This window comes from Schistocerca gregaria, chromosome 2 (assembly GCF_023897955.1).
Source record: "Schistocerca gregaria isolate iqSchGreg1 chromosome 2, iqSchGreg1.2, whole genome shotgun sequence".
Taxonomy (NCBI): Eukaryota; Metazoa; Arthropoda; class Insecta; order Orthoptera; family Acrididae; genus Schistocerca; species Schistocerca gregaria.
In genome coordinates, this window is record NC_064921.1 from 773,534,702 (window position 1) to 773,553,134 (window position 18,433).

Sequence of the window (18,433 nt, forward strand, 5' to 3'; positions counted from 1 at the left end):
TAGTGAACTGGCCATTTAATTGTGTAATATTGCAGGGTTGTGAAACAGTGAAAATAAAGAACTGTGAAATGCAATTGTACAACTGTCTGCTACATCATTTACAGTAATCAGTGTTGAAATTCCACCCTCCATTTTCCAGCCAGTATAAAAATACAGTACGGCGACACCGAGGACTATCAACGATGAAATAAAGCAGGCAAACGTCACACTCTGTCCCTTTTACCCTCTACAGACCCTGAGAACACTACTTGCAGTAGTCTTGCCTCTTCAATCCTAATTAGGTGTCCTGCCCAAATCAATCTTCTTTCCTTCATCCTTCAGAACATACCAGTTTCTGAGTATAGCTATCACAGTTCCTGCTTTTCAGTGTCCTCTAGTTCTCTGACTGGGTGTCCCTCTTCTGGACAAATATTTTCCCTGATATATTTCTCTCTTCAGTTGCTTTCCTAAATCTAAATGTTGCAGCCTATATAGAGCTACCAGGAGACTTGCACTCTGGTATAGCCTGATTTTTTAAAACTTTGTGAAAGTGCTCTTCTGCATAGCATGCCCTGTAATGCAAAATATGCATTGTTTGCTGCTGGAAACTTTTTCTTGATCTCAATTTCCACTCTATTCTGTTTGGTAAGGATGCTTCCCAAATATTAAAATATGTCTACTCTCTTAACAAAGTCTAGATACCCTGCTCATGAACATGCACTCTGTTTTCTCTTCATTAATTGTTAACATTATTTTCCCTGCAATAATTTTGTAAGAACTTGACACGAGTTGCAACTCCTTTTTGCTATCACTTATCAGATCATCATCCACATATTGTGTTGTTATATGGTCCTATTCCAACCTGACTTAATTTTTTTTTTATCCATGTATCCTTTCTAAAATTAAATTAAAAAGTATCGGAAATAATATGTCTTCTTGTTTATAACCAGTTCTGACTTAAAATTGCTCTGACATTCCTGTAATAATATTTACCCTGCAATTAGTTTCCTCCAAACACATCTGTAAAATTTATTACATAATTTTATTTTTTTGAGGCAACAGTTAAAACTAAACGATTTCCCCTTACATACGTGTATTCCAGTCAGTATGACTATGGTCTGTTGATGGCATTGCAGGCCAACATGGTCGTGAGTGGATCGCACCAGCAGCCGCGACATTTGCACTGCTGCAGCTAGTGGAGTTTGGTGGTGAGCATGCTGACTTGCTGGCCGCCTTTGACTGGTTTGTGCTGCCTGTAGCCAACCCAGACGGCTACGAGTTCTCGCGCGCCGGTGACCGCCTGTGGCGGAAAACGCGCAGCGGTGCTACCGCTGGGTCACGCTGCGCGGGTGTAGACCCCAACCGCAACTGGGACTTCCACTGGAGTGGCCCCAGCACTGGGGGGCGGCGAGGGTGGTCGGCCGCCTGCCGTGATGACTTTGCGGGGCCGCACGCCTTCTCAGAGCCCGAGACTCGTGCTGCTGCTGACCGCATGCTTGCACTCAATGGCTCGCTGGCGCTCTACCTCAGCCTGCACGCCTACTCACAGATGTGGCTCATACCCTGGAGCTTCCAGGTGCGTCTGCCTATTTGTGAGGAGTTCCTGTACTCCTTTTAAATTTGTCCAGTTGGGTAAATAGTTGTTTTATTGGTATGGCTGCTTTGAAGCTGCCTAAAATCATTACTGTGATTATTGCACTCTTTTGTTTCAGTACTGCATTGTTGCTGATATAAAGACACATGTGATGTGAGTGGACACAGTAACAGTGTTGAGGAATGATTAGGAGCATGCAGTGCATGAATGTCCACAGACAGGGAACACAAACACAACAAAGATGACAAACAAGGTTTAGAGATAACTTTGCCAAGATCCCACCTCATAAAGCAACCCTATTGCTTTTGTTTCAGGCAATCTCAAAGATATAAAACATTGTGGGAAGTAAAGAAAACGCGTGAGAGGAAATGTATGTCACTGTCACTCATTCAGCTGAGCAGTCCCCAACAAAAATTATTTGCAAAAAAGCAGCTGAACTTCATGTACTGCAAACAATAATGCACAACCACATCAAAAAAGATTTGAAAATCAATGGATTCAGATGATGGTTGGAATGAATTATCTGATGATGAAATGGAACAAAATTTGAAAATCAAAGGATTTGGAATGATGTTTGTGAATGAATTATCCAATGATGATATGGAACAGGGAGTTTCAGCCTCCTGTCATTTCTTGACACAAATTCCAAATACAGTGTCTCACTCAACGAGTGATATTTTCTGATAAATCTGCAATATACTGCAGTTCACACAGGAAGAATGTGGTTTTCTGGTCTAGGGCCAATCCCCATTACAAGCAATAATTAAATTGGATAGATAAAAAATCTACTCACCATGCGGCGGCAGAACACACACATAAAAGATGGTTGTAATTGGCAAGCTTTTAGCGCCACTGACTCCAAAAGCTTGCCAATTACAATGGTTTTTTATGTTGTTTTTTTTTGCTGCCACTTGGCAAGTAGATTTTTTTAACTATCCAATTTAATTAGTTAGAAAATTGCTTTATGAAGACCATCACAAGATGTGGTTTTAGATCAGATAATATTTTGAAACTAAAAATTAGGACAGAAGTACACCGATTCTGGCATGTATAAAATAATTACAGGGTCTGTGACCAAAACTACTTTGGACAAGCGGGGTAACAGTGTGGCATATGCTGTCACTCTGTAGATGACATGAAGAGCAATATGCACATTTTTCATATTGCACTGGAAGATCAGTTACCCAGTTTATTAGATGAATTCAATATTCATAAACACTGGAAGGAACAACCTAAAATAACTGTCAATGAACAAGGTCAATATGTTCCTAACCCACATTTTTATCTGTATCTCTAACAGTCACTTCTTCATCTGATTCCTGCCCCCCCCCCCCCCCCCCCCACAAGTGTAGCATCTTCACTTCCACATTTTTCTACTCTTAAGGGATATGGTAGACCCTCTAGCACCTGCTGGTTAAGCATAGTTTCTATTATTTATCTTCTTCTCATAGAGGGCAGTATTGTTCTCTATTTTACACACATAAGCTTCTCCTTGCATAACATTTTTTTATATATTACAGTAACATTTTATGCAAAGATTGCCTGTAAGTCATCTCTTCACATATGCTGAAATTTTTGTTATATTACAACAACTTGTTTTGTTTATTATAGCAGATTTTAGCCAACTTACGTTTATATACCATTTTTTTAACTTTTAATAATTGGTTAGTATTTCTATATTATGGTTTCTATTTCTGGATGTGTTGGATGTATTTTGCATTTGACTTTAACTGACATTCCTGTATTGGTATAATTAATTTTTATTCCACAGACTTTTTTGTATATTAAATTCAAGGAATTTTTATGTAGCTCATGTTTAACGCCAATGCACAGATTGCAGCACTGGCTGGTATAATGCAATGTTATGTAGTTTACATTACACATTTGTTCGTATTTATATTTTTCCATCACGAAAAAGGCCTGGAGATGGTCTTAACAAACCGAAACTGATAATAAGTTGGTATACATTTCCAATGACTCACCACTTACGGAGATTTAAATTAACATTCCCCAGAATGCTGTCTCTCTTTGTTGTACCAATGTTCCACCCTACAAAAAAGTTAAAAATATGCTAATAACTAAACTCTTATGATTAAGGCACCCTTTATTTAAAATCATCAATAATACTTTAAATAAGTAACTTCATGGTTTTATGGCACATTTTTTCAGAATGCAGCTGTAATCAGGTCTTCTCCTCTTTTGACATTTCGGCTGCCAAATATCCAACTATCATCTGAGGGAGTCATAAAGCATTCCCTGCCTTATAAACATGCAGACCATAACAACATCTATGTGGCTGCAGAATACAGTAACTGAAGAAATGCTTCTGTATGCCCCCTATGGATAGCAATGGTGATGAACTCTGTTTATATGCATTTCACCACATTTACAAGAGGTACTAATCATGAGAGTTGACCACTCAAAGTGCTGGACTCCACAAGACAGCAAACTGAAGCTGTTGTTGAGATGGGATAGGTCCAGCAGGTGGCTTTCAATATCTCCTCTTGTGAGCAATTCACAGGATGCTGCTGCTGCTGCTGCTGCTGCTGCTGCTGCTGATGATGATGATGATGATGTGGGTGCCAGAATTTGTAGCATGGTCCATCTAATGCAGTCTTCTGCTACTGGTGCTGCACCAGGCAATTATAGCACTTATGATCCATACACTGCTTTTGAATGGTTCATGTTATCTGACCAGTATATGGAACTCAACATCAACATAGGATCTTATACACATCTGCCCTATGAAGAATGTGATTCTCTTTCGCATAACTGAGCAGTGGGACAATCTAAAGTGGTGGGCGAAAGATGGCATTCAGTTTATGTTTGTTTCACAAGTAATCAATTTGAAATACAGACTCCTCACACAAAGTTGGAAAGCCACAGATTGAAACCTTACCTCATAAGAAAATTCAGTAACACATTCCAGCATAAACAGAAGGTGACTGTCTCAGGTTAAGAGGCGGACAAGGAAAGGTTGCTTCTAGGTACACAAGAGACAGGAGAGAGTAATAAAATTAATTCAGTAAAATGTATTTCCAAATTTGATTTTGCTAACTGACTTCTACTGAACAAATTTGTACAAAAATGGCAGGTAATGTCGTGAAGAAATTAATCTCTTTCTTCCTCCAAGCCAAAAATATCTTAACCCAAGAGACTTTTTCCATCTATTCACAGGATGAGAAACCAGCTGATTACTATGACCTGTTTGTGCTGGCTGAGGAAGCAGCAGCAGCACTGAAGGCAGAGCGGGGAACTGAATATCTTATTGGCACAGCACCAGAGCTTATATACCCAACAACAGGTACAAAGATTTATTAAAAATATGGAACTAACACAGGTGGAAACTAATTTATTTTTAGATATGACTGTGTAACACTTACAGATACATTCTATTAACTGCTAGGTTGGTCATTTTACACATCTTTACGAGCCAGCTAGTCTTTCCTGTTACTGAACCACAGAACAGCAAAAAACACAAGCTTCTTTGTGACCTCCTTGAGGACGCTCTGCTTATGAGTCTTCTGTGAGATGGCTTATGAAATTTGTCTGTGTTGTAGTAATTATCTTTGAACACTTTCTGTAAGTGGCTCAGTTCTTTCGGTAGGTTTTCAGCATCTATAACGCCTTCAGCACAATGCACCAAAGTACTATAAACAGAAATGTGGTGTAGTCCATGTAAACAGGTTTTTGGTAACACTGCTGTTGAGACAGTCATTAGTTTTTCAGCGGACAAGAACATAAGGAATAGCAAGGACCTGTTTGTCTTTGCTTCCATCATTTACTTAAGTGGTTATGGATGATGTTAATGCAGTCAAAGAACTCTCCTAGCATGTCACATCTGTGAGGCTAGACAACTAGTGTGCTGTTGAAGGAATGGTAAAAGCAACAAGACTTCACAGGAGCCATATCCAAGGTGACATCCTTGAAGTGCAAAAGATTCAATTCATCTGCTCTCTAAGTTTTTTTGCTGATGCTGTTGAGAATTTATTCAAGCACACTCCTGCACTATCATATCTTTTTGTATGCTGGAGAACATTTCAACCAGATGCATGGCACTGTGATAGGACACCCATTAGCTCCAATTATAGCCAATGTGATTATGGAGTACTCTGAGGATACCACTGAGCCATGGCTCCAGTGAAGCTTGATTGCTTTTATCGTTACACTGACAACACATTTGTTGTCTGTTCCCTTGGATGAGAAAAACTGGGAGAGTTTGTTGATGACATCAAGTTCATGATGAAGGTGTCTTGCTGTTCCCTCAAAAGCAAAACAATATCTCAGCCACAGTGTTTACTGAAAACTCACCCACACAGACAGACCAGTGTCTGCAGCCTATCAGCTACCCTCACCCAGTAGAGAAATGCTCTACTCTTCGTACCTTGGTGAATTGCAAAGAATCTGTTTCAGATGCTGAAAATCTGCATAAAGAACTGACCCACTCATAGAATGTGTTGAAAGAAAACAGCTACAACAACCGACAAATTTCAAAAGCCATTTCACTGAAGGGCTCATAAGCAGAAGGCCCTCCAGGACGAAACAAGAACTTGCGTTTTTGTCATTATGTGGCTTGGTAGCAGGAAAGATTAGCTGGCTCCTAAAGAGGTGTAAAATTGATTCAGTCTTCGGGCCTCCAACAAACATTCAACTACTCATGAGGCCTGTGAAAGATGTTGTAGGCTAAGAATGCCAAGGATATACAAAGTACTGTGTGGGTAGTGACAGTTTAATAACAGACAGACTGCACACTCTATTCAACAACACCGTGCAGAACGTGAGAAGTGTTTCTGCCTATGGTATCTTGAGAAATCAGCAGTAGCAGAACATGATCTGGAAACTGTACACAGAGTTGCATTCCACATGACTTCTATTATTAAACACATATATGTTCAGGAATACTTTCAAATGAAGTGATGGTGATAAAAGGTTGAAAACACTTTCAACAAAGATGGCATTTGCAGCTAAGCACAGCCTGGAACCCAGTCATCAGAAGACTGAAATAGGTGAGGTGTTCTTACAATGAAAAAACTACTTTCTGTGATGCTGGCATGGGCATAAGTGATGTGACAGGCAGTAGTGTGGCTATTTAAGGAGGGAAAACACATGAAAGTCACCACTTGACGGTGACAAAGGAGCGCTCAACCAAAGGCATGTGTGTTTTTAACTACTTAACACAGCTGGAAGCTTGAAAACATTTTGTTAGCATATATCACTGTAGAACCAAGCATCCATGCAGGATAATAGGTGGAAAAGCAGGGATGATAGGCTTCAGGCATGCAACAGGCCACAGTCTTTACTATTTATTTTATTTACACGTCAAGTTCCGTAGGACCAAATTAATGAGCAAATCTCAGAGGTCATGGAACGTGTCAGTACATGGTATTACAACATAAAAGTAATAACAGATAAAAATAAATGTTCATGAACCTGAAAAAAAGTCAGTCCATAAGTTTAAGTAAACACTATCAGCAACGCAATAAGAATCAGCCTAATTTATCAAGGAACTACTTGACAGAATAGAAGGAGTGAGCCATGAGGAAACTCTTCAGTTTAGATTTGAAAGTGTGTGGATTACTGCTAAGATTTTTGAATTCGAGTGGCAGCTTATTGAAAATGGATGCAGCAGTATACTGCACAACTTTTTGCACAAGAGTTAAGGAAGTCTGATCCAAATGCAGATTTGATTTCTGCCGAGTATTAACCGAGTGAAAAACGCTTATTCTTCGGAATAAACTAATACTGGTAACAAGAAATGACAAAAAGGAATATACATATTGAGAGGCCAATGTCAAAATACCCAGACTCGTTGTTGTTGTTGTTGTGGTCTTCAGTCCTGTGACTGGTTTGATGCAGCTCTCCATGCTACTCTATCCTCTGCAAGCTTCTTCATCTCCCAGTACCTACTGCAGCCTACATTCTTCTGAATCTGTTTAGTGTATTCATCTCTTGGTCTCCCTCTACGATTTTTACCCTCTATGATGCCCTCCAATACTAAATTGGTGATCCCTTGATGCCTCAGAACATGTCCTACCAACTGATCCCTTCTTCTAATCAAGTTGTGCTACAAGCTCCTCCTCTCCCCAATTCTATTCAATACCTCCTCATTAGTTATGTGATCTACACATCTAATCTTCAGCATTCTTCTGTAGCACCACATTTCGAAAGCTCCTATTCTCTTCTTGTCGAAACTATTTATTGTCCACGTTTCACTTCCATACACGGCTACACTCCATACAAATACTTTCAGAAACGACTTCCTGACATTTAAATCTACTCTCGATGTTAACAAATTTTTCTTCTTCAGAAACGCTTTCCTTGCCATTGCCAGTCTACATTTTATATCCGCTCTACTTCGACCATCATCAGTTAGTTCTGAGCCAAAAATATCCTTGTAGAACGGGAAGAGTTACTCCAAAATATAATACCATACGACATAAGTGAATGAAAATAAGCAAAGTAGACAAATTTTCATGTTGAAGTATCACTCACTTTTGATACCATTCAGATAGTAAAAATGGCAGTATTAAGTCTTTGAACAAGATCCTAAACGTGGGCTTTCCACGACAGCTTACTATCTATCTGAACACCTAGAAATTTGAACTGTTCAGTTTCACTAATCATATGCCTGTACTGTGAAATTAAAACATCTGGTTTTGTTGAATTGTTTGAAACTGTAAAAACTGCGTCTTACTGTGATTTAACGTTGGTTTATTTTCTAAAAGCCACGAACTGAGGTCATGTACTGCACTATTTGAAACCGAGCCAATGTTGCACACAACATTCTTTACTACCAAGCTAGTGTCATCAGCAAACAGAAATATTTTAGTTACCCATAATACTAGAAGGCATATCATTTATATAAATAAGGAACAGGAGCAGCCCCAACACTGATCCCTGGGGCACCCCCTCCCCCTCTCCCCCACTTGACAGTACCCAACACTGATCCCTGGGGCACCCCTCCCCCACTTGACAGTACCCCACTCAGATCCCACATCACAGCCATTATCAGCATTGTGAAAAATGACTTTCCTGCCTGTTGTTTAAGTAAGAGGTGAACCAACTGTGAGCTACTCCCCGTATTCCGTAATGGTCTAACTTCTGGAGCAATATTTTGTGATTAACACAATCAAATGCCTTAGTTAAATCAAAAAAATACGCCAAGTGTTCGAAACTTTTTGTTTAGCCCATTCAGTACCTCACAGAGAATAAAGAATATAGCATTTTCAGTTGTTGAACAACTTCTAAAGCCGAACTGTATGTTTGATAGCAAATCGTATGATATAAAATTATCAATTATCCTTACATACACGGCCTTTTCAATAACTTTTGAAAACACTGATGGCGTAGAAATTGGTCTAAAATTACATGATGCCTTTCTCCCTTTTTATAAAGTGGCTTTACTACTGAGTACTTTAATCGCTCAGGAAACTGACCATTCCTAAGCGAAAAATTACAAATATGTCTAAATACAGGGCTAACATGTGCAGCACAGTAGTTTAATATTCTGGTAGACACTCCGTCATAATCATCTGAGTCCTTAGTCTTCAGTGATTTGATTACTGACTTAATCTCCCTCTTGTCTGTATCACAGAGGAGTATTTCAGACATCAATCTCAGAAAGGCATTTGCCAAGAAAGTTATACGATTTCCTGCAGAAACTAAATTTTTATTTAATTCAGCACCAATGTTCATAAAATGATTGTTGAATGCTGTGCGTATATCTGATTTATCAGTAACAGAAATATTTGTACTATGAACTGACTTTATATCGCCGACGTTGTGCTGCTGACTAGTATTCCCTTCACTACTGACTGTACGGTTTTAACTTTAACCTGTGAATTAGCTATTCTATTTGCATACCACATACTCTTTGCCTTCCTAATAACATTTTTAAGCACCTTACAATACTGTTTGTTATTAATGGGCTACTGTAGCTTGATTGTGACTACTTCTAACATTTTGATATGATTTCCACTTTGTTCTACATGATATCCTTATAACACTAGTCAGCCACCCGGGCTGCCCATTACTGCTAGTATCCCGTTTAGAATGTTCTAATGGAAAGCAACTCTCAAAGAGCATGAGAAATGTGTTATGGAAAGCATTGTATTTATCATCTATGTTATCGGCACTATAAACATCCTGCCACTCTTGTTCCTTGAGAGAGGGGGAAAAAAAACTGTCTATTGTTGTTGGATTAATTTTTCTACATAGTTTGTAATTAAAAATGACACAGGTTTGAGTAGAAAAGCCTTTTAGTGTTAAAATTTGTGCATCATGGTCTGAAAGGCCATTCACACTTTTACTAACAGAATGCCCATCTAGTAATGAAGAATGAATAAATATATTGTCTATGACTGTGCTACTGTTCCCCTGCATCCGAGTTGGTAAAAATACAGTTCGCATCAGACCATATGAATTTAGGAGATCTACCAACATCCTCTTTCTAGCACAATCATATACAAAATTAATATTGAAGTCACCACATATAACTACTTTCTGGTACTTCCTACAAAGTGAATCAAGAACCCTCTCGAGCTTGAGCAGAAATGCTCTGAAGTCAGAGTTAGGGGACCTATAAACAACAACAATTAGAAGTTAGTTTCACTAAATTCAACCAACGCTGCACAACTTTCAAATATCTGTTCCTTTTCATAACATTTTTCATTATTCTATCCTGGATTTTCCATTGTTAGACTTCAAAGCTTGTTCTTCTTTAACAGTTTCCAATTGAATTCTCTGGATGGTATTATATGACCTGGATATTTAGAGGAGAGTTGCATGCAGGACAAGTTCACTGTTGCACACAAAGTTTCTGGATTAAGCTGGTGAAGAGCCATCAATGTGGAAGTTAAGTTACTGTTTGCATTCTCTTGAGAGTTACTGATTGGGATATACTATCATCACATTTCTGCTGCTTTGCTGAAATCACAGCGAGGCAGACCACACAAATACTGATTTGAATCCAACAGAGATCAGTGACAAGTCTTGTTGGTAGCAGAACACATCTACCGTTGTGTGGTCTAATAATTGGTTCCTCCAAAATTTTGTAGATGGACTTAAAAGTTTAATGCATAATCAAAATCACAGCAATTTTTTTTTTATCTTTTGCAAAGACGAGGTTCTTTTAGATGCAAAAAACCTTATTATATTTCAGAAAAAAACTGGAGAGGAGGTTAATTTTGATGAACTGAAGTCGCCCAACAATTTCTTACTGTTTAACACCGATAAACGAAAAATCATACTCGATATGTTTTTTATGTTGCCGTTTTACAATTATTCGATGTATTATTATTTCCAATATTTTTCCTTTAAATATGTGAAGACACATTCCACAGTGTTTCATTGGTGCAGAGTTCCTGCAAATTACAAATGAATTATTCACATCACATTTAATTCCTACAGTTTAAAGTACAGTCTGTCACTTCAATTTTTATTCACAGCCTCTGTTCTTGTCAAAAGTGTTCAAGTAATGTCTTAATAAATACATTACTTTTTTTGAATGTTCACAGGAAGTTCCGATGACTGGGCGAAAGGTGTAGCAGGTGCTAAGTATGCCTACACAGTGGAGCTGCCAGATACAGGCACACACGGCTTTGTCCTGCCAGCAGACAACATCAGGCCTGTTGGGATCGAAACGTGGGCCGGAATCCGCACCATGGCCCGTCGTCTTGCTCAGTCAGTGTAGAAACGTGGTGAAACAACTTCAAGGGTCAACTAGCCATTGAGCACTGTTGGATTTTACTACTTTCAAATCTTGGTGCAAAATGTTTAGCCTATAGTGCAACTGACAATTACTGTCTTCTTACATGACCAACTGTCTTTGTGAAAATGCCTTACCTGCAAGTTACAACATAAAACCTGACACCAAACTTCCAAGAGTCATAGTACTGGTTGTACACTGTACAAGCGTGTCCTACATGGAATGCAGACATATACAATAAAGATAGTTGATTTATGTGACTGCACACATGGTGAGATTCCTGTTTCAGACAAGTGATAACCTGTGCACCATCTCAAATAACAGTGTCTACACATTGCAATATTACATGTGCAAGGAGAGCTACTGCTTTAGTGTAATATACACCACCTCTTGTAATTCCGTGGCAACAACTATTACCAGTCATGCCATTTATCTTATGCTGAGACACAGCAATAAATGTAACACTATAGCTGCTGACTGCTCACCAAAGTTTCAGCTGGAGATAAGAGAGTATAAGAAACATAATGATAAAAAGAAATGAGAATGTGATGCGGTCACACAGACAGACCTGCAGCTGCTTGAGCTCCTGGCAGAGGCGCTCATTGTCACGCTGATAGTTGACGATTATTTGCTCCTGGCGCTGCATTTCCTCCTCCATCAATGCCACCCTCACATCTGCTCTCTGCACACTCTGCTCAGAGTTGGGAGCAGGAGATGCAGCCTCCATCCCTGATATCTGTAAGCAGTTCAAGTTGCCTTATTACAATGTCAATCTTTCTAGTAAAATAAAGAGAAATTCTCATAGAATGCAATAGTTGTCTAATATGTATCACTGTATTAGATGTATGTACAAATAAACGTGATCAAAGAGTGCTTCATAATGGCTTGATCTCTCAGATTAATTCAGTATAATAATGACCATCAGTGTAATTCCACACAAACAGTATTAATCACAAAAAAGCTATATGAATGGAAATCTAGGACTGTTTTTTTGTTAAAAATCATTCACTACATTGAGAGCACTGCTTTTCCTATCAACTACAAAACAAATATTTGTAAAAATTCATCAGCTCACATAAAACAGAAAGCTGGTATGTCTTATTTCAAACAGAAGAGGCACTGCACAATGGAGAGACTTGTGAAATATTTTGAGTCAGATAGAGCAGCGTTGTTTTTGGGTTTTTGGTTTGTATTTTCGCGCGCGCTCAACACCTCTTTGTGGCAAGTAATGATTCTCCATCCTCAGTTATACATTTTATCATGCATTGTAAATATCCCAATTCAACATGTAACAGACTTCACAAAACTATGCCCTATAAGGTAAAATCATATTTTTGTTTCATTATCTATTCTGACTGTGCTTCATAAAAAGAATCACTTTCATGATAAGTAGAACTCTCTGCCTTTAAAACTGTATTGTCTGCATATATTATATAACACACAATCTACTGCATTAGGAAAATCAAAGGCTTGATATTATTTGGATGTGTAACTTGTTTCAGGAGATTTTTTTTAAGACTTCTGATTGTGAAGTTTCAAACATGTTTTTCAGGATTCCATACAAGACATGAAAATGCAATTTAAAATCTTATATCTACCGTTTGTTGTGTTTATCCCTTGTCTTGTAAAATTCTGTTGTGTGACTGTGGACTGTAATACAGCATTTTAAGCAGGATCTTGATCTTTCACAACCTTTCACAATCAATTTGCCAGTGCCTATAACATACCCACAATAAAGTCCAAGGGAAAACAAAGATTATAGCTTAATGTACAATTTACTGTGACGTCATTACAAGCAGATCACAAGCTTGGAAAGAGTGAAGACGGAAAAGATAAATGGTCCTTTTAAAAGAAACCATTCTGGAATTCACCTTAATTGCTTTACAGAAAACAGAGAAAAAGCTAGAGTTCACTGATGGGCACTTATTTTAACCATGCTCCTCTCAAATGCACACCCAGTGTGCTAACCACTTGTGATCTAGTACAACCTAGATTCAGTAAGAAAATCCTTGGGAATTATATACGAGGGGGTTGAAGCCAGGTCATGCTCACTGGGAATGAGTGGAAAATATGAGATTTACAATTAGATTTATATTGTATATATTTATATTAAAGTGAATTATTACTACCTAATGTCTTGGGGCTTCATATTACAAATTCAGCTAATTTCATTGGCAAGTTAAAGGAAATGAGCATGGGCCCGGATAATATCCTCATTAGTTTTGATATTGTGTCATTATTTACTATGATTCCGGTAAACGAAGCTATCGCAAGCATAGTGGATATTTTTCCTATCGATATTGTGGCATTATTCTGGCACTGCCTCAACACAACCTACTTTCAAAACAAAATAATATTTTTGTTTCATTATCTATTCTGACTGTACTTTATAAAAAGAATCACTTTCATGATAAGTATAAATCTCTGCCTTTTATGAACAGATCAACAGGGTGGGCAGTCTGCTTAGGCCTGCTGCAGCTAACTTGTTTATGGAGACTTTTGAACAAAAGCTGTTGCAGACTACCAGTAAGAGACCAGCCAGATGGTATCACTATGTCGATGACACTTTCGTAGTACGAACACACGGAACAGAGGAGTTGGATGCCTTCCTGATACGCCTAAACAACATTAATCCAAAAATCCAACTCACTATGGAGACAGAGAGCAGCAGGCAACTGAATTTTCTGGATGTTGTGTGATTACATAACAGGATGGAACGTTGGGCAATAAGGCATATAGAAAGGCCACACAAACTGATCATTATCTGCATAAAGATTCAAACCACCACTCTAGACAAAAAGAGAGGTAATAATAACCTTAGTAGACAGGGTGCACAAAATTTATGAACCTGTTTATTTAAAATATGAAACTGAAGAATGGCTATTCCAGCAATGAGATAGATCGAGTACTTCGCTTTGGGCAGAGAATCAGGACCCACGACGAACAACAGCCACCCAACGGCCAGGTTTTTCTTCGATTCATTAATAAGGTCACAGATTGCATTGGGAAAGTGTTAAGCAAGTATGGGGTGAAAATTATTTTCAGACCTACCAGGAAAATGAAATAATATATGAGATCAGCAAAGCATGCACGACAACTGTTGGCTACACCGAGGGTATAAACAATTCCTTGTAGTTGCGGACAGGTTTATATCATCACCACAAAGAGAAGTGTTAGCACACGACTTGTTGAACATAACGCGAATTGCCACCTGGGTCACATGGATAAATAGGGCGTAGCAGAGCATGTTTACCATGGAGGCAATCACAAAATAAAATTCAGCAAGACGAGCGTCATATCTAAAACCTCGCATTATTATGTGCGCATGTATAGAGGGACTGTCGAGATTGATAAACACCATAATAATTTTAACAGGAAAGGGGAGAGACTCATAGCTTACTTCACGCAATGGACAGTGGTGCCCTCTGCACTGCCTATATAATCGGTGCTTCCTCGAGTTCTCTTTGCAGTTCGCCGCTTTACCTCTGAGGATGTCTGTCGCAGTCGTGGACAAAACGTAAGGGAAGAGAGTTTTATACATCGACCATGGCCTATCAGCGAGGAAGTTTTAAGTAAACTAGTCATCATTGAAATGTGGTTTAACAGGAATAAATGTGCCTATAAGGCAACTCCAAATCACTCGTGTTGCATCTGTTACTGAAATGCGAGGCTACCATCTACAGTACTTTCAAGATATGAGATTTCATTTCTGTGTGTCACTGAGGAGCTTTAACCTACAACTAGATTAATACACTTACACACCAAGTTACAGTGTAGTGAGGGTTTATGTTGCCATGCAGTTCTAGTATCTGATAATCTGACATTGCCAAGTTGTCCTATAGAGGAACAGATGTGTAACTATCACTAAATTAAAATAAAATACACTTCTATATCACTTCTTAAATATTCCACTTGGTGCAAGACTGTAGGTATTTTATGTAGTTATATTGGCTTCCTGTGTGAAACACAAAACTTTTTTACAATAAATTATGTTCTCCAGCTAAATTAAAACTCAATGGATTAAAAAATATTTTTCAAGTCTGAATACTAATAAATGCTTTCACTCTGTATTTTGTACACTGACTTATGGAAGTTATTATCCTTTATTCGCAATAAGTCAACTCCAAGCCAAAGTTTGAGTAGCCTTGGCTTATGGGCATTCTTTGAAATTACGAAATAAATAATCTTTTGTGTTGCTTGTAGAGAAACTATCAGACTCCTTTAATTTAATCTGGAAAAGATGCAGATATTGTTTTGCAGAGAAAAATTGGCTCACTGATTGTCTGTGAAAAAAGTCAAAAATTCCTTCCATGAGAGGTTCAATTATTATAATGTTCATTGGCATTTTTACTAATTATTTAAAAATGAAACATGGCTCAGGACATCTACATAATGCACATGACTCTCAGCAGTACTTTGCTTTTATATCATGTTTTCAATTTGAACACAGTCATATGAATTAGCAATGAACCATAAGAATATCAATCTCAATTGTAATCATATGAGGAATGGATGATTTTACATTGTTTCATCACATTTATATTTTTACAAAAGCTGTTATGATACAGTCTGCACCATGTTTCTGGTTATTATTGTTCTTTGCTCTGTTGATTTCCTATCTCAAACATTTTGTCTCTTTGTACATGTAATTTCTTACTCATAAGAAAGGAAACATGAATTAAAACATGTAAAATAACTTAAACCTAGAAAAGAGGGACCACATTATGCATATTATATAATAGTACACTGAGGCTTTAAATACCATTTTAGGCATCTTTGTCATACCTGACATATAAATCCATCACACTTAAAGAACACAAGAAAGGTTAGTGTATAACATCCCATCAACTTTGATATACTTACATATAGGGCATTAGCTGAGAATGGACAATTCCCATGCCTTGTGGCCTTTATTGAAAAATTCATTGCCAGCCGCTGTGGCCGAGTGGTTCTAGGTGCTTCAGTCTGGAACCGCGTGACCGCTACGGTCGCAGGTTCAAATCCTGCCTTGGGCATGGATGTGTGTGATGTCCTTAGGTTAGTTAGGTTTAAGTAGTTCTAATTTCTAGGGGACTGATGAAACTCTGAGTGTAATGATTTGGATGGGTCCCTACATAACCAAAAGTGTTAATCGCATAATACAGATCTACAGCAATCAAGAGCCTGAGACAATGTTTGTCAGGGCAACTAAGTTTAAGTACCAGCTTCCAGGTTTTTTTTTTTTTTTTTTTAAATTGGAATAAAATAAATTTCTTCATCTTGTGATAAATATTTATTTTTGCGTATTTTAATAAGTGGGCATCACAGATTTGTTGTTCCAAGTTACCAACAGAGATGAACTATCACTGTGTCCTACAATGATTGCAAATAGATATCATGAGACTTGATAATAATCCTGAGGCTAAATCTGTGGCTAATTTGAAATAGAAGTTTCTTAAGATGTCATTAGTTATTTAAAAAAATTTAAAAATATATATAAAAGCTGCAACTGACCTTTGCTCGCAGGACGCATATTTCCTTTTTCAATTCCAGAACTTCCTTCTCGTATTGTTTTGTCATTGCACTTAATTGTTTCTTGTGCTCTTTCTCCCCTGAAGCCAACTCAGCTGAAAGGAAAAAAATAATATACATAATAAAGTAGTTGATTGTTCCATATTTACACTTAGATATCACATTCATGGCACAAGTACTCATACACTAACCTTGTAGCCTTTGACACTTTTCCTTCTCCTCCTGAAGCTGTTTCTCTAGTGTGAGGAGCATCAGTGTCTCTTTCCTGAGAGATTCGTCTGTCACTTTCGCACCCTGGGTAGGCCTCTTGTCCTGTTCCGACGGCTGTGATATTGTACTCTCTTCTGAGACATCTGACAAGTACTTCCTCTCCAGTCCACGGATGTACTCTGTTCTCCAGCTGCTGGCACCATTGCTGGCATTACTTTCACTGCCCTTTCCTGGAACTTTTGTATTCACCTCACTCACTGCAGTCTCCACCTCGGTGCGCACCACATCATTCACTATTTGCCTTATTTTATCTGATACACTACTGGCACTGCTCTCCCTTTTCAGCTGCTTGCCTCTAGAACCTGCTGCGGATGGATCAACATCCTTTTCACGTGGCATTACTCTACTAACAGTGATGCTCTTGTGAATACTTTCCTCTCTCATCTCTTTTGTGAAATCTCTGCTTTCACTGGATTTTGCAGTACTGTTCCGCTTAGCACCTGAAGAAACAAAAGATTTTGAACTACTTTGGCCAGCATTTCTATTCTGATGAAAACCGAATGATTTTTTTGCACTTGGCTTATCACTGTCTTTTTCGTTACTTTTATGCCATTTTTTTGCTCCAGGTTTTTCACGGTGTGACGACATACTTTGGAAACTGACACTTCTATCGATTTTCTTGCCCTGTGGTGACAGTTTCCCTGTGGCACTTTGACCAGTGTCAATAAGAGATTTTTCTTGTGTAATTGCAGGCTCTTCTTTCCTAAAATCCTCACTTTTATCAACACCTGCAGCATGGCTATTGAATTTGTCATAATGTAGTAAAGCTGTAACAGGTAAGTTTTTTTCACTTGTACCAAAACTAGAAGAAACTGTGGTCCGCTTTAAGGCATCATATTTTTCAGTATCAGATCTGTCTGGTAATCCAGTTACCTTGGTGGGACCAAGGGAAACTGAAGAATGTACATCTGAAGGCATACTAACAGTTTTCTTTAATCTGCTGTCAACTTTTTCATTACTTTCAGATAAGGAAGAAATATCTGACATAAAGGATTTTGAAGATATCACAGAGGGCTGTCTAAATTCATTAAAAGTATTCTTACTGGAGGGAATCTGAGAAACTTTCTTAGAATGTTCTCGTGACTTACTAGCACTGTGACTCGATGGCGAAGAAATATCTGAAGGCACAACTTCACAACTCTCTGAGTCTGATGTGAGAGACTTGAAGCTAGTTCTTGATGATGCATGAGCAAGCTGCTCAAATGTCTGAGAACTCTCACGGACAACTTCTTCTGCCTCTTTCAAAATTTCTTCCACACTTCTGTCTTCCATTCCAGCTGGAAAAGCATCACAAAAAAATTGTACATTTAAAAATTTATCTTCGCAATCTGTATGTGGAGACTGCAGCTTAAAGATATATTGAATGCTGTAGC

At 38.2% G+C, this 18,433-nt stretch overlaps 1 protein-coding gene across 1 annotated transcript in view; it reads right to left on the reverse strand.

Moving 5' to 3' along the window:
- The window catches only part of LOC126335007 (centrosomal protein of 162 kDa-like), a 214,895-nt gene that overhangs the window by 164,979 nt on the left and 31,483 nt on the right, over positions 1-18,433 (reverse strand). Inside the window, exons 4-6 of the mRNA XM_049997837.1 lie at positions 16,982-18,337; positions 16,773-16,885; positions 11,848-12,015 (exon numbers count right to left, since the gene is read on the reverse strand). Of these exons, the coding sequence (XP_049853794.1) occupies positions 11,848-12,015; positions 16,773-16,885; positions 16,982-18,337 (1,637 nt within the window). The remainder of the gene's footprint in view (positions 1-11,847; positions 12,016-16,772; positions 16,886-16,981; positions 18,338-18,433) is intronic.